The 24,180-nt window shown below is 38.9% G+C and overlaps 1 protein-coding gene across 4 annotated transcripts; it reads right to left on the bottom strand.

Moving 5' to 3' along the window:
- Positions 1-1,108: 1,108 nt before the first annotated feature.
- LRRC38 (leucine rich repeat containing 38) lies at positions 1,109-21,466 on the bottom strand. 4 transcript variants are annotated; one of them, XR_011324470.1, is made up of 4 exons: positions 20,576-21,466; positions 7,580-7,647; positions 4,649-4,896; positions 1,109-3,283 (listed from the first exon to the last, which is right to left on the bottom strand). XR_011324470.1 is itself a non-coding variant. In XM_069782439.1 (3 exons), the coding sequence occupies exons 1-3, from the start codon at positions 21,324-21,326 to the stop codon at positions 3,218-3,220; spliced, it is 885 nt and encodes a 294-aa protein (XP_069638540.1). In that variant the 5' UTR covers positions 21,327-21,465; the 3' UTR covers positions 1,109-3,217. The 4 variants fall into 4 exon arrangements, 3 of the variants coding, with proteins under 3 accessions (XP_069638540.1, XP_069638539.1, XP_009929217.2); XM_069782439.1 differs by lacking the exon at positions 4,649-4,896 and having other exon boundaries at positions 20,576-21,465; XM_069782438.1 differs by lacking the exon at positions 1,109-3,283 and having other exon boundaries at positions 3,293-4,896.
- Between the last annotated feature and the right edge of the window lie 2,714 nt (positions 21,467-24,180).

The following is a 24,180-nucleotide window of genomic DNA, read 5'->3' as shown; positions in this document are numbered from 1 at the left end:
TTCAGGTTAAACAGAAAGCAATTACTTCCTTTGGTGCACTCACACAGTCTCACAAAACCCACAATACTCAGTGCTGGATAATCTGCATCCTATACGCCAATATTGAAGAAATCAGCCTGCATGAAATACTTTCCCCTGAAAACAATACAAACTCCTCAGCCTAATGACTTCTGTTCCCTCAAGGAATAATATAAATTAGACTATGTTAAATCTGTAGTCATTTCCCTGCCATACAGTATAACGTTCATGAGTTTATGGTTAGAACACTTTCTGCTTTCATTTAAAATCCTACATTGCAGGGTTTATTTTAATTTGGTTGTTAAAAAAAGCCACTCCAGGCTGAATAATCTCTAAAGCAGCTTTTTCTTCCAATTTTTGTTTTAAAGAAGATTTTTTTTGAAGATGTGGACAATATATCTAACTGCACTCACAACATTGTACCACTCTCGGAAACATAATTTACAATTGGATTTTGAGAATTTCCAACCTCAAGTTACTCTGTGATGAAGTATTTCTGGAATATATTTATATATCACTGAACTCCTATCTGAGGTCAGTAAATACAAAGACATTTAGGACTTGCCACAAGAAGAAAGCAGTGAGTCCACTTACAGAACATTTCCTTGTTGTTCCTCATCTGTTGAAGATGCAAAATAGGGGTTTTTTTTGTTAGGGTTTTTTGTTTTATTTTGATGTTTTAATTAATAAAATCACAAGACAACTGAATTATTCTGAACAAAGAAAGGGTTTGCATAGTGAATCAGCACTGAAAGGCAGATATTTCAGATTATTGGTTAGGACACTGCAGCTCTAAACCCATCAAGTGCTAATTTATAGCCAATATTCCACACTTCCCTGCCAGTATATAGGCTTTAACATCACCATGCTAAGATTAAGGTAAGTACTGAACAAAGTAACCAACTTAAAAATAATGGTCACCTATGAAAATACTAGTCAATCAAATTATGCCTCAGTTTCCTTTTTAATGATATTTACAATATATCTGTCCCATCTCTCTAGTTAGCCTTGTATTTTTAAAACCATCAAATATCACATTTACATGGAATCTTTTGGAGTTCAGAGAAGTGTTTTCCCATCTTCAAGTATACAGTTCATATTGTTAATAAGAGCATCTCTATGCATTTGCCCAACTGACCAAAATGACCTTAAGGGATTTATTCTGGTCATTTCCTCCTGTGACCCAAATTCATGTTTGAAGCCAGATCTTCAAAGGATAAAGAGTAATACTTTAACCTACTGCAGACTGCAAACGTAATCTACTCTTAAGAGAGCGACAGTTTCTCAATTTGAGAAAAACTGGTGGGCAAAAAATAGTCTAGAATTGTTTGTCAAGTATGTTCACAGTCATTTAATTCCCTGTTAAATACCACGAAGACCAAACATTATTTCTACTGCAAAGTCTTTCAACACTTGCCCTAATTAAAGAGCAAAACCCCCACACAACACCACCAAGCCTTGGAATGTCAGTCAGCTGGACTGTATCACATTTAAATTTTAAGCAAAGGTCACAAAGCTGGCTTTCCTGCTGAATTCTCAATTCTTTTTTGCTCATTCTTCCAGCTAAGGGGAGATTCTAAGGTGGTGTACAATGCCTGTATCTTGTACTTTGCTCAGCTATTGGTGAGTAGCATGACCAGGAGTAAAAAAAGGGAGAGTCAAAGTCCAACCACTTATATTCCAGTGATGTCAGCTTGGAATAATGACCTCACATACTGAAACAATTGAACCATATCTTGCTAGCACCATTGTCTGGATGGATGTTTTTGACTTTCTCAGTTCTGAGTTGGTAAGAAACTTCTGTACAGCGTACTAAGTGACGTGTCACATTTCAGATTAAAATTAAAGCTTTTAAATAGGCAAATGGTGCTTTGGTGGGGAGCATTAAACTTTAGAAATTCAACTGACATCAATTTCTGCTTGAAGCAGACTATACTACTTCACACCCGGGTGTGAACTGGCTAACCTTTAGACCTCACCACTGCTAACAGAAAGTGGTGAAAAAGCAGCTCTGAGATCAAAACAACGCTGCTTTGAAGCAAACTTGACTACTGAACAACTCTCGCCCAAGCTGTTTCACTCCTTATTTGCTGCTCACCTCCCTGCAAACTTTTCACTTCCCACAAAACTCACAGTAGAAGCCTGCTCTGAAGTGTTTACTCGTATGTATTTTGACAACCCCCAAAAAAGCACATTATGAGCTGCTAACCCAATGTTACACAATTTCACACAGTTTTATGGAGCTCTGGGTGGGGTGTGAGAGTTGATGGGAATGGGAGAGACACATCATAATTCAGGCATTCAGCTTTGCAACAGAAGGTCTCCTGTTGCTCTGTCAGCTTAAAATTGAATAGCTTTTTCCTGCTAACTCTTTACAATCGTAGATGGATGGTTGGTTGGCATAAACAAAACTGTGTTTTTCCTAGTCTGCTGGTTGGTTACATTGCTGTTGGTGATTTGTATTGCTGTGCTATGCAGAGATCGTACCAAACTGGGATTCTGTTCTAGATACAGTCAAGATATGATGAATATCAGATTTACAGAAAGATATACAGAAACCAAGACAAAATGGATCTGATGACGGCAAGATGAGAGTGGGAATCTGATTAGAAAACCAAGTATTTTTATTACAAAGCATCAGCTATCATTAGATGATGTATTTGAGGTTCTTCCATAGCTATTTTCTGCAATTCTATGACAAGGTTGTATTGCTCCAATGTTAACAGATAGGACATGAAATAAACGTTTCTGGTGGCTCATGCATATTACAGGCTGCTTGGCACTACAAGTCCATGGCAGATCTTACTCTCCAAGAAATGTAATTTCCTAATGTATATTTCAGGTTTCTTTTTGGAAAGAGTATGCAAGCATTCAGCATTTCAACAGCACCTTCACCACAGTCAATCACGACTTACCTCCACAGTAAAGCATCTCAGCTGCCACTAGAGGCCGATAAAACAGGTTACACTGCAAACGCGAACGTCGCTCTCTGAGAGGAATGGTCAGATTCGAAAGCTATCAAAACGCCTGCTCCTTTATTTTGGGGGACATGAGCTGAACTTAGAAATGTGCCAGCGAGCAGCCCTGGAAACTAAAGTAATTTACTCACATAGCAGGTAGGCAGCACATGCTGAATCAGTAAAAGGTCCTGCATAGAGTTGCTCCCGCAGGTTTGAAGGCCAGCACAGAGGAACCTCCATTAGGGATGACGGGCTGTCTCAGGCTCAGCATCCCCATCAGGCTTCAGCTGTTCCACTGAGGCTGTCTACAGGGGTGATAGTTACAGCAAGCTCTAGTATTGTTATCTACACACCTTCTCCCTACTGCATGAGTGTGCTCACCCTATCCACATACATAGGTGATTGCACACAGTTCTTCCCACAGCCAAAAGATGAGACCATTTTTGGTCACCAATAAGTATGCCAGGCTAAATTTTAGCTGTCAGTGTACAATGGTTCACTCTCTACTATACACCTGACGTAGGCAAGCAGTATGCTCCTTTTTATGAGCTTCCAGAACCATCTCTTCAAGGTACTTTCCCAATGTATTTTTATGCTACTCTAAAAAATGATCCATTAATATTCACACTGAGTAAGAGTCACAGCAGGACTGAGGCTGCCTCAAAAAGATGCTGGCTGGCTGAGGATGAAATGCTAGGTTTGGACAGTTGCTTCAGGTGATCTTTATTTTAATATTCTATGGATCAGTTTTTTTAAACCAATGCGCATCCTTCTAAAAAGTCAGACTGTATCTCAATTACATCATGCAGATTTGCTTTCTTGCACATTTTTTGGATCCTCACACATACCAATATCCAGCATTTCATCAAGGAGACATATCTGCAGGCAATGTGACAGCTGCTTCCTGGCTCTTTGAGCCTGCAACATTTTATTTGGGTCACGGATAGTATCTTTCCTTCCCCTTGAAGCAGGTAAAATGTATGCTCATTTCTGACAGTGAGAGATACCACCACTAAAGTAAAGCCATTTTAGAAGGAAAATTGTAAATGAGGACAATCTTTCTAGCGCACATTTATAGTCACCTGCAGGCAGCGCTTCTTGAGCTAGCAATGTATTGCACAAGGGAGCTAAATGCAGCTCTTATACTTGGCACCACTTTAACTTCACTAATCTTAATGGGGGTTACCGCAGTCTGAGACGGGAGTGCATACTCTCTAGATCCCACCCACAGCATCATCCTTGCACGGGAACACTTCCCATGGGCACAAAGCTGGAGATGGGATTACCTCTCTGTTACTACCTTTGTGGAGGTAAAACTGCAATAATAATGCAGCCTTCAGGCCACTTTCTATTCCTGATGAAATTTGCTTTCAAAGTTTTGCAGGGGATCATTAAAGTGATCACTAGTTCTGGCAATATTCCAACAGGAGAATGTTTTGCTCTGAAGATTACATAAAATAAGAAAAATCCCAGTAACAACTAAATCAAAGTTCTGTCTCATTTACTAGCAACTGGAATTATGCAAAATCAATATTAATAGTAGGCAACTGCTGATGAAGAAATTACAATGAATAAACATTACTAACTAGACGAGCTCAATACTTATGAAATATACATTACTTAGTAGGGGAAAATATCATTAAAGTTTCTTATGCAGAAAAAAAACATACATTGCAAAATCACTTTGATGTGATGGAGTATCCATAACAGCAGCTTCATAAATAAAGCTTTACTAAGCTTTGCTCTTCAGCTTGCACTGGATTATGTGGGTGTCAGCTTGGTCTGTTCCTTGCTGTTCTGAGGGGTGCTAAGTTCCAAATATAAATAGTGCTTTCAGGGCTTTATGTTGGGTGACCAAAAAGCTAGAAACTATAAATAAATCTAGATCTTCATTTTGAGGCACCATGGTAGGATGAACCTGCAAGTAAGAGCAGAACCCAGTCAAAATAGTTGAGTTTGAGATGTGACTTCTGCAAAATTACTCAGCCTTACAGGATAATGAAACAAAATCATAAATTCTTTACCAAAGGAAGGGTAGACATTTGCTGAAACATCAACTGATGTCTCACTGAAAAGTTTGATAGGACAAATCATTTTGCTAACTGGTTGCAAGTTTTGAGTCCACAATAAAACTTGCAGACAAAAAAGTGTGACCCAGTTTCTTGTTCCATGACTGAACAATTTGCACAGCTCTAAATATAAAACTGTTGATAACATATCCGTATTTGTTGCAAAGAGAGTGTACTTCAAATTCATGAACTGCACCGGGCAACAAGTTATGTATTTCCAACAATACTGCAAAACCCCACTTATAAATGATGAGAGAATCAGGCACATTTTTTTCTCCTTCTTTCATACCCACATGCAAATAAACATGAAAGCCCACATTGAAATTATAAATATATTTGTGTTATTTATAATCATGGCACTACACAGTGAAAATCATGTCATTTCATTTTGCTTGAAAGAATCAGAATAGAATACGACAGTATTGATACAGAATATCCTCTCACTGTCCTACTGAATTCTGTTTCAGTGTGTTTTCAGAAATAATAATCTTAACAATGGTAGCATTAAGTCGCATTGAATAAGCTGTAAAGCTAATAGAAATAAACACTCTTGTCCTGGTTTTGACCTCAGCATGGTGCAAACTCCATTGCAAACTCTGTTAGCCAATGGAGTAACTCCACTGATGCCAGTGAAGTCATACTGATATGAGTTCAGATTAGACCTACTGCATAACATCTGCTTCAGCCTAACATACATAATCATTATACATAACCCCAATATAGTGCCCCCCCCTCGCATATCTCAAAGCACTTGAAAAAGATAAATAGTTATTATGATCTTCATTTTATAGGTAATGAAACTGAGGCACAGACAGATAGTGTTTTGCTGAAGGTCTTCTAGCTGATCACTGTTAGATGGATCAACACCCAGAAGTCCTGAATCCTAATCTTGTACTCTATTTACTGGACCATATTACCCCTTAACACACACAGTGTAATTCAATCCTGTCTGCCTGAACGATTAGTACAACAAATACAAGAGATTTGGAACTAACTGTCTGTAAAAGACCATTCACATTAACTGAGCAAGGCAATATTTTAATCAAAGAGTGTTTTTTAAGAAATAATAGCATTTACAGTAGTTAAATAGATGCTACTTTTAATCAGATCTAATTCTTTTATACTAGCATACAGTCCTTGTTTCATTGTTTGTTACTATGTTATTCATTACTTTAAGCCCTCACAGCTACTCTAGATAATACTTTAAATACACAGAGCTTTAAAAAAATATTTCCATTACAAATATTTTAAAAATATACTTATCCTAAAAAGCTGTCCAGCACTATTCCAAAAATCTCTTGTAATAAATGTCTTTTTTAATTTTAACAAAAATATCTACCGTTATATAGAAGAGCTCAAGTTTTGACAAATCTATAATACAGTCAGAAACATCTTGGGCCAGATTCCACTCTTGTTTATACAGTTGCCAACTTGGATCATGGTGTTCACTTCAGTTGTGTTACTCTAGTATAATCAAGAGCAGAATATAGCCCTTAGTATTTTAAATAACTAAATGGACTGGATACTGCAACAGTTACTTATGCCTAGCATTACAGGGAAGGGAAATCCTTTACTTCATTGCATCTAAAAATGCAAAAGAATGTTATATTTAGTATTTGTGCCATGACTAAAGATGTGCCAGGCAGCTGCAGTGGATGACTCAGATCTAGAATTGTATTTGCTTATAGAAAAAAATTTTTTTGGCTGAATGATGGCTGCAACTGCTGTCATTAAATGGAGGATGAATGTTTATAGAGAACATTTGCAGTGAGAAAATGCCGACCTTCCTATAATGCTTTCTACAATTCTAAGTATCATTTTAATTGCATTTTGTTACTTAGAAAATTGTGTGAGTTTAATAGAATCTCCCAGTACTTACATCTAGGAAGAACACTATTTTAAATTGCTTCCATATTTTCCAGCTGAAAACCCTCCATCTAGCCAGTCCTTTTCAAAGTGCATTTAGGACAAGCTATTAAGCACTTACAGGAATCTGCATCTCATCAGAAGGACAATCTGGAAGCTGTGAGTTAGTCTTTTAAATCACTGGAACTTTTTTTTTGCCTTTCCCCTCCAATCTGCAAATTTAAATGCAGTGTTTGATTAAGGATCATAGAAATTAACCTGGTCTCATTGCATCAGGTTACATATGTAAGCAAAGCTAACAGTCTCAGATGCAAACTGCAATTCCTACCTGTGACCATCATGAGATTAGAAGGGATCCTTACACATTGTGATTTCATTTAATTCATGTTTAAAGCTTTTACTCTACTTGTTTTCTTCCTAGACTTTGGCTGATAATCTAGTAACTTATAAACAAAGGAAACTTAAGTATATGGACTAAGTTCAGTCCTCACTGTCGTCTTCATCATCATCGTCATCTTTACTGGGAGCACATCTTTGGAAGCAGTGTACTAGAGTTGCTAAGAAGAAGCTTGATAGAATAGCAGCAATGGAGACTGCGACTCCAGAGAAGATGATGATAAAAAGGTCCGTCAATGACAAACTAAATTTGCATTCACTAAAGCTGACCTCAGATAATTCATTCAGAAAGATTCTTCTATTTTCTACAGGCAGGGAACACTGGATTTCATGGAGACCTGCAAAGAAGAGGAAAGGGAAACAAATCAGTGGAATATTGATGAATCCTTCTGTTGCTCCAGTCAGAGATTGAATAGCTGAGGAACAGTTTTAGGGTTAACTCTAGGTTTATGAATTTGTACAAAAGTCAGGAAAAAATGGAGCAAAATTTGCCACTATCCAAAAGCCATTATATAACCCCCTTGAGTGGCTCCTGGAAATTAAGTTATTTCATCTTCAGTCTTCCAGGAGGTCAGGTATGACCTGGGACCATGATTTTGAGTATTTAAAAAAGTGAATGTTGAACCCTGGATGCATCTAAATCTGGACATCTGGAAGCACTTCCCAGCTACTCCATCTGAACACAAATTCTGACTCCAGAACAGGGTAATAGGGATACTGAAGTTCCTTCCACACCTTGGTGCCTTCAACACGACTTTTTCCCATGTAGTTCCAAAACTACAGTTGTCTTTTTCTTCTGGTCACAAGAATGGCTTAGGGTTAATGGATGCTTGTTTGTCTATGAGCTGCTTCCACCTTTTCTCTCTGCCTGTCATAAGGACATGCACACTAGCAGATATTATTCCTTCATGCATTATTGAAGAATGCGTAGAGCTAGGTTCTTCATAGTGAAAGCAAAAAAATTCCAAATTTAAAAACTGGTGAGAATATAGTTTACTACTGGACAGTAAAAGCATGCAGTTCACTGCATGTGCCCAACTCCCTCTTCATTCACAACAGGGGAAAATCAGGAAGAGCATATTAACAGGGCTAGAAAAGAACAAATAATGAAGTGAATGAAGTCTCTATGGCTGTTGGCAAGATAGCTTTTATCTTGCTATTAAGGATATGAATGTAAAGGGGAAATACAAGAATTGTGTATTAATGACATGAGAACTGCTGTTGGTTTACTTGATACACTTTTTATCTGCTAATGATCACAGAACAGACTCCCAGTTTTTCACTGCATTGCTGTGTGCACACAGTCTATAGGGCATTTCCATCACACAGCTCTATCATATAACCATTACGTCACTTTAAATAAGGAATGCGTGACGGTAAGATTTCCTCCGCTTTTCTGAATCCCATTTTTCTTGTGGCTGAATAGCTATAGCATATATTTTACTATTAAACCCAGGCTCCTAGTGTTAATGGTGCAAACCTGACTGGTGATCTGGATCCAGCACACCTGTTTACATTGAGTTGAGAGGGAGTTTTAGCTAAGTCTGCTATGGATCCATTTATCACCCTGACTTACTTGACCTTGTAATGAAGATTGTACTAAATTTTGATCCCTAGAAGCCATCCTGTATCTGTCATATTTGCCTGAAGTTCTGTTGCCTTCCCTCTTTCTCATGCACCTCTCACTGACAACGTAGTAAAAGCTGCCAGCAGAATAGGACAACAGTCAGCATGCCCAAGGCTGAATGGTTTCCTCCAGGCAAACTGCCACCTGAATACACGTTACATTTTTTCTCTGAGCCTGGAGTGCACTGGCAATGTATACCAGATGGTGAGGCAACTTGCTCTGCAGATCTTTGAAACCTCCTGTCTATGGAACTGGCCCAGAAGGTAAAGGAGCCATACAGTTTCAAACACCCTCTGACATTTTTGGAAATCTGGAACCTGCAGTATTCATACATATCAGGTCTTGTATACAAGCTGGCATACTGGAGCACTTGAGCGTGCCTGTGACTGCACGGATGGCTAGAGGAAGTACATACTATTGCACTCTATAGCTTGTGATAGAGCTCTCTGTACAAACCTTTCTACTGAAAGAAGTGAGAGTTGTTCATCGAGTCCGTATTTTCTTTTCATCAAGACTTGGAAAGGAAATAGCAACTCTAGGGGTTAATGGGAGTAACAAGCAGAAGGGGACACAAATGGATATCCTTCCCTATTCAAAACCATGAGAAATAATGGAGAATTGAAAAGCCATAGGCTGGAATTCCAAGACCTGTATCTTTTAAGTCAGATTTTAAAAAGCAAACAGTTTTCAATAAACCAACATGATGTTGACAGTAATCAAAGCAGTTACTGCTGTTGTGTAGAAGCAGTAAGAAAATGAATGTAACTTATTGCAAATTCATTTGAAGAGGAAGTTCCTTGCTAATGGGAAAAGACCATTGCAGTATTTTGGCAGAAAAGCCTGGTCCAAGTGAATATGGCACCTAAACGAATTCCATTTCACTTGTGGCAAGCACAAGAAAAAACGAGTTTTTATACAACTGTGTTTCTGTAAAACAAATCACTGTAATAGCTGCTGATACCTCATGAGAACTGCTGTTTTCATAGCAGCTGAGCCATGCTCACAGCATTGTCTAAAGAAGGAGTGCACAGGTGACCATAAACAACTCTATTTTTTCTATTTCTGACCAACTGCAAAAGAAAGTCTGTAGTGTCCTCACCTGCCAGCTTTTAAAATGACCTCTGTGCTGGAGTGGCCTTGACGACCTGGAATATCAGATCCACGCTTCCATAAGGAAGGAGTAGAAAAAGCATATATTAAAAAGAAAGTGACAGAGCAAAAAAGACTCCAAAAGAAAGCTATTGTTTTAAGCAGTTCTACATACTGCAGCCCTTGCTTCTAGAAATAACTTAGTATGGTAGTATTTGCCCAGGATCCTAGAGATGGAAAAGTAGGAGCCCACTTACTCATTACCATTACCAACAGCAGTTTTGCCGTGGATCAAAACTGAGCCTACAGACTGTGAGCTCTATTCCTATTTCCCAGATGCTTTCACCTAACATCACAACACACAGAATACAAATAGAAAAGAATCGGCAACATATGACGTCACTTAGAGGGTACTTCTTGTTATGAGAATCAGCATACTGTAATGATTTTGAGTCTGGTTATACAATAACAAGAAATAAAAGAGCTCCTCTCCATGTAGCCATGGGTACTGGAATCTAGGTCATGTTCTCAAACCAAATAGATTAGATGGGAATTTTCTACTTGCTTTATTCTGTGACACTCCAGTGTGCTAGCTTAGCCTCAAGTTTTTACAGAATTCTTAGTCATTGAGAATAATAGATGCCAACAGGCAAAATACAGCATCATAAAAGAGGGGCCAGTACAGAGGCCTCGCTAGCTCCCAGCTATAGTTTCAGCCACCCTGTGTATGCACCATCTTTTCAACAAGACAGGAATGAACTGACCTCTCCTATCCACACACAAGGCAGTTTGCTAAAATTGTGCTGGAAGCAACCTAGAAGGACTGCAGAGCTCGGTGGAAGCACAAGCCCTTGACTGAGGGAGAGAGGAACATTTATCCTGTTCAGTGAATGTTTTTCTTTGCTGTGTCGTGGTACTACTGCAAAACCTAATAAATGGAAGCTTTTCTTTCAACTTCAAAGAGAATTTGGAACAGACTGTTCATTTGTAACAGTAGTAAGACTAGCAGCTATATCTCTGGTGGCACAAGGAATTTCTCCTCCCAAAGCTAATGCAGTGGTTATTGCACCAGAGCTTCTAACTGCTTACCTGAAAACATCATAATCTGAAGGTTACATGCATGTCTGCTTAAGATGACAATGAACAATACCATTTCATCTGCTTCCTTCTACAGCAATATGTTACTTTCTTTACATTATTTAAAAGTAGGTTGTCCTTATGACATGAGAATCCAGCGTGTGTGGAGAACTGATGTTCTGTACTCCACCTGTCCTATTACGTTCATGCCTATCAATAGATCCAATTTTGTTCTTTGCTTGGGCAGGAAGTAATCCAGGTCATCATACCCCCTCTGCATGAACAATGAACAAAAGAATGGCTTCTATAAAGTGATCAGTATTAATTATAAGGTGTGGGTTTTTTTCCTCTGGGTGATTCTCTTGCATACAGACTGTCTCAGTCAAATTACCTGTCCCCACACACAAGACTTCCAGAGCACAGGAGAGTGCCATTTAACCTTAGTGCTCTACTTTCACACACTTTAACAGTATTATTTTTTAGTGTTCAATTTATTCTTTTAAAAAATCATCCAGGCTTCTTCTAAATCGTATCTCAAAGAAGTTTGATATTTAGTACTTGGCTGCAGCAAGAAAACCTTTGATGATAGTTATATATTTATCTCATTGCCCCACAATGTGTTCAAAGAGTTGCTTCTTCATACCAAACAAATCTGTAAATGAAATAACAAGTGTGAATGTGTTATAAATATATAGCTTATGTTATTTTGGTCAGGGCCATCACATCGTCTGTAATAACTCCAGCTGTCCCAAGGACAATGTCACACACTCTTATCTTTCTGCTACGTCCTCTGAAGAAGCAGATGTACTATACTGGCAAGCTGTAATGTATTATTTGCTTTTAAAAAGGGAATGCTTTGAAGTCCCAGTCAAGGGACAGGTGCTAGATTCTATATAGGCTTGTCTCTTAACACTGAAAAAATAAAATAAGATGAAAATATGGGTCTGTACCCTGAGGAATAGGTCGCCTAAGTAACATGGGAAGTGTGAAAATGCTGGAATTCTAGAACCATAGTGTTAAAAGGAGAGGCATGTTTTTAAAAAGAAAAAAAAAAACCCAACATGTGTTCATAAAGAACTATGCAGGAGGGTTCCAGGTAAAGTTTATTTCAAGGAAATTCCCTAATGGGTTTTAGAACAATATGACTTTGAGATGCCTTACTGTTAGAGGACTATAACTCCACTGAAGTCTAGCACTTAAACCTTGATAATAAATTGTAGGCAATTAAGCTGCAACTAGATCCTAATAAACACTTTGCATTTGCTTCTGTAAAGGACTATGCACAGGCCTACTTTCAGAGGCTGAAATACTTGCCCTGTAAAATTGAAGCTCTTAGAAAATGGATGCAGCCTAAAACCAATCTTTATACAAACAATGCCCCAAGTTATAATGGTACTGATCTTCCCATCTCAAAAACCTAGATACCAAATTTCATTAGCATTCTGCTGGTACTTTGTAGCCATAATCCAACCATGTTTCTCATAGGTACTGTTTGATCTGGAATTTTCAAACACTATATTGGCTGGACCATCAAGTGCATTCAAATTGCCTGCTCTTGGATCTGACATGGCTTTTCCCTACATACGTTGACTAATGATGTATTGTATTGTGAGTTTCATATTATATTCCTCCAGCTAAAGACAAGCATCAAGAGGTATCACTTACTCCAGGTCTACTTGACTCTCTTTTGAAGGACTCCTTGTGTATTTCTGACTTTGCTTATTTCTAATACCTATGCTAACTGTATCTTTTATCGATGAATTTCTGAAATTCATTATTACTTCAATATCATGGTCTGCCTGTTAACCCTCAGAATGAAATTTCCCAGCTATAATTTTGGATGCTGAGTTTAAAAAAAAAAGAGAGAGGCCTCAATTCTGTTGGGTTTTTTTAGAGTTCACAAAAAACAGGTATCAAGAGAAATAGTTTCCTAACACTTAGCAAAGTATAATAGTATGAGATAATGAAAATGCCCACTCCTAACATACACCAGTATGTATAGAAAATACATCCAGAAAAAATCTGAAGCCATAAACATTTAAGTGAGCTTCATGCACGTGTTCATTACTATCTATACAATAAATGTAAAAGCACTATAAAATGCTATTTCTTTTTAAAGTAAAATTGGTATTTGCCCTTTTAGGTGCAATTTAGCTGTTCTCTCATGTTGCTGAATGTAGTAGACACTGACTGGAAATGCTTAAATGTGGCATTTTATTTCTTGTTTGGTATTTTGCTTCCAGCTATAGTTCTCTTTAGTCTACTTAAACACTGCCACTAATGTATTAATAAGCAGTGAGAAAGGCATTGCCTCTGAAGAGATATGAAATTTCATTGGAAATAGCCTCAAGCTATCAGAACAGTAAAGCCTAAAAAAACCTGAAGCCTAGATTTAGGTCCCTAAATAAAATTTTTTATGGCCAAGTGCCCTACAGATCAGCATTAGAGGATACTTAACAGTTTGTCTCAATGCCTAAATATAAAGTTTAACATTAGGTGTTCACACCTGCAAATGTTGTCCTCACATCTTCAAATCTGTGAAAGATGGAAGTACTCCAAAAAACCTTAAGATGGAAGAAACAGAGTGAAAAGCCAGTGGCAGTCAGATCATTTTACTGAAAATGACTAGGATATCAAATTATGTATTTATATATGTGTATATATATAGAAACAGATTTGATGCGCTTGTTAGGGAATCTAATTTCTGTTAGGAGTTTCTGCTTGAACGGAATAAAAGCTGCTGAATGTGTGAAATGTCTTAAGGCTTTTAATTCCTTTCCAAAAAAATGGATATTATGTTCTGTACTAGTGACGTGCTAGCATGTGCATGATACTTGGGAAAGAACTGAATGGCTGTAATGGATGGAACAGTCTGTCCTTTTTAGCTGAAGCTTGCTCTGGTTCTATATTAGTACATGAAGTTAAGGCAGCCTTCTCTACATAGCAGATGAATAAATAGGTACTGATAAAGAATGATAAGTCAAGAGGACTTACAAAATGCTCAGTTGTTTCACTGGCTTTTAGTTAGGTTAGAAGGTCAAATGAAACCTGTACTCTCACATAATTATGATGCTTTGTTTTGAAGACAATGTTTAACATTTTCCGTGAGCCCAGGGCTACTATAAAAGCCTGGACTAGTGAACTAAGATGTTACTTTATTTACAGAATAAGTTTAGCAATAGATCTTAGATTGGAATGGGATTACAGAAAGAGCCCAAGAAGCAAGAGATGATCACCTCATGGCACAGTCTTTCTAAACAGGCTTACAAAAATCATTCAATTTTTCTCACTACACCAATTCACTTCTGAATCTCTTAACTGCTTTCTTTTAGTACTGAATTCAGTCTTGAGCTTCCTGTTCCAGAAGGCTGCTTACAGTCTCATTGTCACCGGCTCTTGCTTTTTTCCTACCTCCTCTCACTGCCATCCTTCTCTCCTATTCTTTTGCATAGCCAAACTTTACCTGGAAATATGCCACTTTACCAGAATTTACCTATCCATCCACATTGAGGAGGTACTAGCTACAGAAGTCTTGAAAGTAGCTAAACAGCATCTGTATCAGTACTGGCACTAAAAACCCCTTTGAGTATCTTAAAAATTTGTAGTCTTGTGCACACAACTAGCTATGGCCTTTGTGTTGTGACATGGGATTTGCTGCCACTAATGAACCTTCTTCCAGTAAAGTTCGGCGATTACCTTAGTTTGGGATACAGTTCTGCAAGTGGACCCAGTTCTGTCTTCTTCAGGCTTCTTTTATCAGTTCTGTTTCTAGTGGTGTGAACGTAAATGTTAGCATTCAAGAGGATGGTGCACTGACACTGTGCCAGCTAATCGTGTCTGTAACAGGGAAGTCTAACACTGAGCACCGACCCTCACTTAAACGTGTACTTCAATTTCAAACATTCATAACATCTATTTCCTTTATTTATCACACAGGCAGCACAATTATATTTGGAATTCTGTCGCTGGCCAATTCTGAATTAATTTTTCAAGTCTTTCTGGAAATAATCAGTGTACATAGGCTACCCCTAAAAATGCTCAGTCTAAACCTTCTCATTAAATCACTAAAAGTCTGTCTAATACTGTTTTAATAGAGGGCAGAAAAATTTTTCATTCTTGCAATGGATAGTGGGGAATAGAGTATGTATTAAACACAAAAGGTTGAGAAAACACCATTGCATCTAGCACAAAAAGCATAGACACTGATTATTTCTTGTAATCCCAGAATCTCTACACAACTTCCCAAAAAGGTTTTCCCAAAGATACTGAGAAGAAAATAAGTAAAAAGCAAAATGAGGGCAAGATGACAGAAAGGAGACACTACAGTCACACTCCAAGGAATAAACTCTAATTAAAAGTAATGTTAAAAATGCATTAGTCATTAGTAAACAAGGTCACGGGCGCAGCTGCCCAAAGCATGTTCACAGAAAGTGAAAAACAGCAACAGAGATCTCTACAAAGCACTTCAATGCAGCCACTGCAGACTACTTGTATTTGTTACATGCATTTTATCTGAATCCAATTGAGATGAGATCCTCAGAGGGCTTCAAGAAATGCCTTTTGCAGTGCTATGCATTACTTTTAAACAGCACCTTTCACCAGAAATGTATTCTATCAAAGCCATTTGTATTTAAACACTGAAATGGAAGTGTTCACAACCCTTAGTTCTGTAGGTCACGTACACCAGTGTCAACCTTTTGCTGGATGAGCTCTGAGTTTCAAACAGTACTACTAAAAAAGTTAGGTGGAGAGATGAGGCAAGAAAGGAAAAGTGCATTTTTAGCTAAAATAAAATGCGATACAGTACAAACTCTGAAAGCAGAAGAACGCTCTTCCAAATATGAGAAACTACTGAATGAATTTTTGTAGGATTTCCAGCTCCCATTGAAGCAGAAAATGCAAGAAATCTCAAAGGTAACTCTTGATCTCAAACAAATGAATGCCAAATCTCCTTAGACTTCACTGAATTCAAAATTTCAAAACATTATGTCCCCAAATGATTTCTCAACCTATAAACATCCTTCCCTTTATTCAGTACCTCTCTTGCTTTTATTCATATTTTTCTTAATTTCTTCTGCCAGAGTCCAAACACTTTTCTTCCTCTGCTTTCTTCAATTCTCACTTTAGAGAACTTCAGCCTTGTCAATCGCTTTTTGTAAAACTCAAGAAGATCGATCAAATATAGGCAAGGAGAGGATAGAACATAATAGCATGTACCTCAGATACATGATTTCCTCGAATTTTTTGAATAATATGTTTAAGACCAACTTAGACCTTTATTCTTTCAAGATTTTTTTTGTTCTGAGAGTTTGCATGCCCCCCATGGAGCAAAACCTTCCATGAAAATTTTTACAGCTCTTTGAAGAGACAGAGATCTTACAACAACTTTTCTATTTCCAAATAATTATCCAGTATTCTTAATCTCCATGCTCCTCCTAATGGGAAGCCTTTATATAAATCATTGGCCACCATGCTGCCACTCAGGCTTAACAAATGCCTATAAAATCAAACATCCTTCTACAGAAAATCTTTGTAGGTTTTATAATTTAACCATTTTGACCCACAGTGAACATTTTGCCTTCTCTAGGAAAAAGAACAACTTATATATATGCTCCACTTATCACCATTCCACTGATCTTCACAGTTCCTTCGTCTACTTTGCATGATACACACTGATTTATTTTTAATCCATTAATAAGCAAATCTGAGGGAAAAAATGTGGCTTGGTTTTGGAGTATGATGGAAGTGCTTGTTTCAATGACTTTTTATGAGTGTAAAAATATGTTTGCTGTTTTAAAGTGCTGAGTTTGATTGCAAAACTTTTAGTGCAGTTTCTTTAGTAAGTCTGCCCGCAAATCTGGCATGTGACAGTATTCACTTACTGCCAATTAAGCCTTCATTTAGAAATTTAGGTTAGATGAATAAATGCTGGGATGTGTAAAATGATTCAAATCCCAGCTGTTTGTGTGAAGCGACAAGTTAGATGTGCAAAGGCAGCTCAGCTGGGAAGAGGCTTTACAGTCAGCTAGTCAGACAGGTCAGCATAAGTTATAACTTTACAAGCTATTTCTGATTGCATGCCAGAAGGAAAATGGACCCGGCTTTTGCAAAACTAATGAGTTGAAGTATGGCTTTTGTTCAGATCACCGAGTTCTCCAGAGGCCTTAATTACACAGGTGGAGAGCTTCAGGATCAATTATTGAGATTTCAGTTCATATTGACAAAACTCCAATTCTTAAATCAACTTGGTATTTCTTTTGCAAAAAACAAGGGTAGCTTTGACTAACATGGCATTGTACTGCAGTGCTAAAATTAAAAGGTGGAGCAGCAGCTGTACTTAGTAAATAGTTAACAGTTTCAGTGATTTCTCTCAGACATGCAGACAGGGCACATTAAACGATTTTAAATGCCATTCAAAGTGAGGAATCAAAATGACTGCCCAGAACCTAAATCTATCTGTCAATACATTTCTCCCAGCCATTTATCTCCCGTTTCTTGCTACCAGTTCTGAATCTCGAGGGACTGCTATGCTACAGTGACACTTCCAGATGGCAGCCCTGGATCCTCGTTCCTCCACAGACTGGTTGGAGCGTGCTTCTTTTCTGCTTTGGCATATCCCTTCTTGTCTAACCCATTCTGAAGCATCCCAAGCCAGCATAAGACACACAACAGTGTACAGAGCCTTTAGTTTCTTTGCAGTGCTTTGTACTTTTCATAAGAGAACTGGAGATCACTGATGCAAGTTTACTGTCATTCACCCTTCCACACTGTTTTCCCTTCTCAGTAAACCCTGGTTACAAAGCCTGTCATTTAAAGGCTGGGGAACTCCAATCTGTCATGGAACGATTCTGTACTGCTAATCGCAGTTTATTTTTAAAGAGAACCAAGAGAAGAAAAACACCAGCCAACTCCTTTTTCCCTTCCTGCCCTTTCCAATTCGTGTAGGCCATGCAATACAAATACTTGAGCTGCTGCAGAATTATAAAGGAAAACCATGCAGCCAAGATAACTAAGCTCTTTTCTTGGGCCCTGAAAATGTATCCCTATCTTTTTCTTTTGCTGTATTTCCAGACATAATGCCTGGTGCCCTACTTATCTTGATGTGTTTGCTGCAAGAGTACTTCTGTCTCCAGCCTTACAGCAGTATCATGAGGAAGCCAGGGAGTCTGAATGCTGCATCTTTCAGTGAGTTGCGCTTCCCACTCCTCCCAGGAAAAGCCAGGCGAATGTGGCTTTGGACAACTATAACCAGACAAGTAATGCTAATGTGATTAGCTCCTAATGGGTGTAATGTTGTGACATCATTAAAAACTGAAAACTGGATATAAAATGCAATCAAATCATAAATCTCAGAATTAGTTTTACACTGACTTTCCAAAAGTTGTTTTGAAAGGCACTCAAGTGTGGCCATACGGTTTTAAAATGTCTTTGAGACAGTCTTTCCCTTCTGGGTTTAGTTTTGCCCTCACCTTCGTGAATAAAGTTTTGCTAGTATATTGAAGGAGACAGCCAGTATTTTTGTGTCAGCAGCTCACAACAAGCAATGAAAATGCTGACTTTGCACGCTTTTCTGCATACATGCACTAGATTTCACTGATATGACTGGCTGCAAAGATATCACAGAATATTGCTGCTGGGAACAAATGCAAATTATTTGCTTAGGCCATGTCGGGGGGACAGGTCTGATAAAACCAACCATTTGCATATTTGCTCTTTTCCTCGTCTTCCCAAATCAAATCTAACTGAAAGTTTGGAAGATCTGTATGAGCTAGTAATTTTTTTAGCTATTTGGCTGAAAATACAACTGTGGATGAGAGAAAATGCTGTGAGAAAGCATCTCTAAGCTTGCAAGACACTGGGGAACACTGGCAATACTATGGGAAAGCTCAATCACTTGAGATTTCCAGACATAAGTTTAAATACGCTTTAAAACACTGATAGGGTGGAAGAGAAAAGAGAGATGGGCTGGGACAGACTCTCAAACTGAATAGAGTCAGCCTGGATAAAGGGGAAGGAGCTAGAAGTTCATTAAAAGTGATGGAAAGCATGGGAAAAGTGGACTGATGTTTAGCATGAGAGACAGGCAAATACTTGGTTTGAATAGAGCAATCTTTAGTAGCTAAAGTATGAGGGAAGGTGGGAGAACAGGCCCAGGTTTGGTTTAGAAAGAATCAAGATGAAAGTTTCACTGAGGCAGACAGGAAAAAAACTAACACTTTTTCCTCAAATGACTTCTTCCTTAAAACAGTTGTTTTACAGCTAAGAATATTTAGGGCAACCTAGATGAGTATATTAAAAAAATGCTACCCAAGGTCATGAGCATAGGAAGAACTCAAATAACTGACTACAGACTCTGATGATCAAGAAAGGAGAGAAAAGACCTATGAATTTGTAGGCTCACTGTGTTTTTCTCCTTTTTGGTCTGAATTCAAAGAAACAGTTACTTGATCTCAACCCATTCTCCTGAGCTCTTCTCCCCCAGCCTTTTAGCTCTCACCATCTTCTGCACAGACATCCCCCCTCAGACACAGCCCAAATACCAGTGATTTCATGTCAGGTAATACCTGTATAACCTCTGTAGCCCGTAGAAAGTTTTTATTCTCCAAGCAGTTAGCCTTCTGTGAGCAGCTGGGCGGCTCAGTGGCAGGAGTTTATGCCCTAGTGCTTGTTGGGAGGCATGAACTGTGAGATGATCTCCTGCTAAAGCTGGATTAAGAGAGGCTTTGGGGTCGGGTGGGAAATGTGGAGCAAGAGTCTGGATTCCCTACACATGGCAGTCTTAATACTTTTTTTTTTTCCCTCCATGCTTTTCTGAAAATTACTGGCCCAAATACCAGAATTATATATCCTGCATTTTGGGGTGTTCTAGAGCCATTTCAATTTATTCTAGTATTGGAAGCAGTGCTATTTTAATGAAAAGAGCCAAAATCAAGCTACTGAAGAGAGTTCAAATACAGAGTATCACAACATAATACTTCCAGGAAAGGGCTGACAATCGCTGTTGCATAAAATGGGGATTTAACTCTTCTGTAGCAGCTTTATAGCTGATCAGTAAAATGAGAGAAAAATCAGTTTTCCTAAGGAGCTGGCACAGCTGCTCAAAGGGCTTATTGTAGGAAATATGTTTACCAGAGAGAAAACGAAGTCTGGAAGAGAACCAGCTCTGGGCTGAATGAATTTGAAAAGGCTCTTTCACTGCCTATGTAAGTTTAGGCTATAAATCAAAATTATTAGGGCTTAATTTTTAAATTCTATTTTGTAACTGGGAAGAGGACCTGCTGCTAAAATGAAGCCAACATCATTTTAATGGACACGTTTATTGAAAGCATGCAATTACAGTTTGACCAAAATGCAGTTTGGGTCACTGCAGGCAGCACACAGACAATTTGACCAAGAACCCTCCTTCCCTCCAAGACACACATACATACTCCAACACAAACGTACATACTGCACTGTAAGCCACTGAGCTTTACCTTTCTGGAGCTTAGATGCATTGTCCTGTATCCAGCTGAAAAGATTGGCAAAGTCACAGTCACAGACCCAAGGGTTGCCCTCTAAGCGTATAGTCCGCAGGGAGGGAAGCGCTTCTAGGGCTGCCACATTTAGGCTTTGTAAGTTATTGTCATTCAATTCTAACACTTGGAGCTGTTCCAGGTTCTCAAAAGCAGCCTCATCCACATCCACCAGGTTATTGTTTCCAAGGCTCAATTTTATCAGTTTTTCTGCTGATTTGAATATCCCAGCATCAAGCTGTGTTAAATTATTGTAGCTTAAGTCTAAATACACCAGTTTGGTAGAACTGCTAAAAGTACCCTCTTCTAAAGAGGTCAGGGAGTTATTCCTGAAGTCCAAATAGACTAGATCTCCATAAAATATAAAGAAATCAGCTGGTATCGCCTGAATGTTGTTATCAGCTATAAGAAGTTTCCGTACATCCAGTGGAAATGGATTAGGAACACTTGGGAGTCCTTGATCCCGGCAATCTATGGTGTGGTAGTCCATACAGCTACAGACAGCAGGGCAAAAATGACCCACGGGTAAGAAAAGCAGGCAGACAAAGACAGAAAAAGGCAGAAGGCAGAAAGGAAAGCATGGCAACATCGTCAAGGATTTGAAAGCTGTGATGAGCACCACTTCTAAGAGAAAGACATTTTGCTCAGCTGAGCAGCAGTGCCTGGTACTTGTGTGTGTGTGTGTGATTGTATCCAGGAGATCACATATCATCACAGATCCGATAGCAGCAGTCTTGGGAGGGGGGAGGGAGAGTGACTGAAGGAAAGAGGGAGGGAGGCAAATGTGAGGATTTACACTGTCAGAATATTATAATGCTGTACAGTGTAAGGGAAAGCGATGATTGGGTAAACGGAGGATCTTTCAAAGGACTCCCTTGCTTTTGTGAGCTAAAAAAAGCTCAGAGCCTGTTTGCATACTTGCTGTATATTCCAGCAAACGGGAAATCACACCTGATCCTGTGACTCTGACAGCAACAGCTTATGCTTAAAAAGCCCTTCAGGTAATAAACCCTGATGAAATCAATTGTTTTGTTTCTTCCCATATGCCTACATCAAGGTGACCAATACCCTCTAGAAATGCAAGTGAGGGTAGTATCCTGGTTGACTGCTAAGGACTGTTTTCTCTTTCATTTCTAGAACAGGGAGCAGAAGAGCAGCAAGAGGGGTGGGGAGCCCAAAGAAAAGGAACACTGACTTTTGCTGTTTCTGGATGCCTTCTCAGCTTTTAGAGCAAGCATGTTAATGTTATTTAAATATGAGCCATTGTCTTTTAACCAAGAAGTATAACCTACTGTGGCAAGAAGGAATATGGTCTCAAAATTGAGGGCTTTTTTCTCTCCTGTTTTAATGACCAAAACAGCTACCTTCTAATATGGCACTGGTAATGTCGGTTGGGCCACATGAAAGTGCAAATTGTGGATCAAATCTTCAGCTTGTTAAAACTGAACAGATTTTCTTCATTTTCAGGGGGTTGAAATATTTGACAATCAATCTGCCTGTCTCCCATGGGACAGCAGAGATGATTTTGCAATAAGGCATCTGTGTTTTTCTGACATCCCCAAATCCACACCCAGAAAGGCAAGTCCTCTGCCAGCTGCAAGCTTAACTTTTAACTCCAGCCCTCCCTCTTTATGCACATTGTGTAAGCAGACAGAAATGGGACTCCAGTGCTTGGGCCACACCTTTGTGCTATTAGGGCAGATTTTTCTAAAGAGACAGATTGTATTTGGGTGCATGTGAATATTAAAGCACAAACTCAAACACCTTTGGAAAGCTCATTCCTAGGTCAAAGAGAGGCCAGTAATCTCGATTTAAGGTCATACTTCATAACTGAATTCAGAGTATTTTTCATCCAGGACAGGGTACAAAAATTTCCTTCTAAGATAGCCTATCCTCCCAAGATACCTGCACTTAAACTCAAATAATGGAAGCAGTATTATCAACCTCTCTGTCAGTAAGTCTGTAGAAACACTGAACTGCTGGGAGGGAACGAAGAGGGAGCCAGACTGTTGTCAATAGCACCCACTGACAGAAAAAGAGGCCCAGGGCACAGATTAAAAAACATATGAACACAAGAAAACACCTCTTTTCTTACTGTGAGTGTGGTCAGACCCTGGAACAGGTTGCCCAGAAAGGCTGTGGCAGAGAGATTCAAAACCCAGCTGTGGACAGCATTGGGCAACTTGCTCTGACTCTGCTTGAGCAGCAGGATTGGACTATATGATTTCCACAGGTCCATTCCACCCTCAGCAATTCTGTGAACTGCTGTTAGGAAATGAACATGTCAGGAAGGGTTATACCTTTGAAAACCTCTCTCATATTTTGCAACACATCTTGTTTCTAATTCATAGGTCTTTTAGCTAAACCACCTTGAGCCGGCCTCTAGATCCTTCCCATAAACACACAGCCTGCTCCAGGCTCTTTTGTGTCTTGAATTACTTTTAAAACACCACCCAGAAAGAAATGGGCACAGCCACCTCTATAAATCACTAGGGCAAAGCCCAATTAAATTCCTGAGGTGATTATTCAAAATATATACCTTTAAATTACAGAGGAAGTGGAAGTTTGATAGGCTACCTCTGAATAACTCTTGTGGTCAGGATTCAATGAATCATCATCAACAAATAACTGCAACTGGTACTTCTCATGCAGAATTGATGCTTTTTAAACTTTTAAGGCCATATCTTGCAAACACTTGCTCCTGCTGTAATTTACTCTTTTTCTGCCCCTAATTCAATTAAGGCTTCAGGTCACACAGGAAGCCAGAACTGACCTTGTAATAATAATAACTTTATATAGAAAGATCTAGCGCTCTATCTAATGAAGTTATCAATACACAGGACTTAAGGGTCCCTATGGATCCTCCTATGCAGACTCACCCTTTTTCTATCAAATGTACAGACTCAGACTCTGTCGTTTTCTTTTCAGTGATGCCTCAGTGTTATTATGCCTATTTCACAGATGGGAGACTACAGACAATAAGGCACAATTTGTGAAAGATCCAAGAACACGTTAGTGGCGGGGGTAGGAACAGGACTCAGCTTCACTAAAAATTCCACCAGCCCTTGCTAAAACTACCACTCCTTTCTCTAAGAAACAGACCTGCCTTTTGCTCAGCTGCTCGTGTATTCTTTACATATCGCCCTCTGTAGGGGAGGCACTGTAAGCAACACTATCTTCACAGCTTATTCTGCATACTCATATGCAGTTTGCAATTTCTCGGCAGAATCTGTGGAGCTTTCCCAAGACGTTTGTGAAGGGGTTGGCAGGAGACTAGGGATTACTATCAGGCTCTGGATATTTTGGGATAGGTATCCCGTAGGTTTGTCAAACATCGGCCCTGCTCCCACAGCATCCAGGCAAACAGAGTTTCACTGCCAACATGTAACAGCACTGATCTTCAGCTACGCAAGACCAGCTGCAGTGCCTGCCATCACAGGCCACCTGCCATGGTTTGACGCCTTTCTCCTGCTGTCTTTGATTTCAGAGAGTTTCTTCCTGACCTGTTTTTCTCTGTGTAACATTTCCTGTTTCATTTTGTCTGTTCAGTTTTATTAATTCCTTAG

Source organism: Haliaeetus albicilla, chromosome 4 (assembly GCF_947461875.1).
Source record: "Haliaeetus albicilla chromosome 4, bHalAlb1.1, whole genome shotgun sequence".
NCBI classification, from domain to species: Eukaryota; Metazoa; Chordata; class Aves; order Accipitriformes; family Accipitridae; genus Haliaeetus; species Haliaeetus albicilla.
The sequence above is the reverse complement of the archived record's forward strand: the minus strand, read 5'-3'. Positions and strand labels throughout refer to the sequence as shown.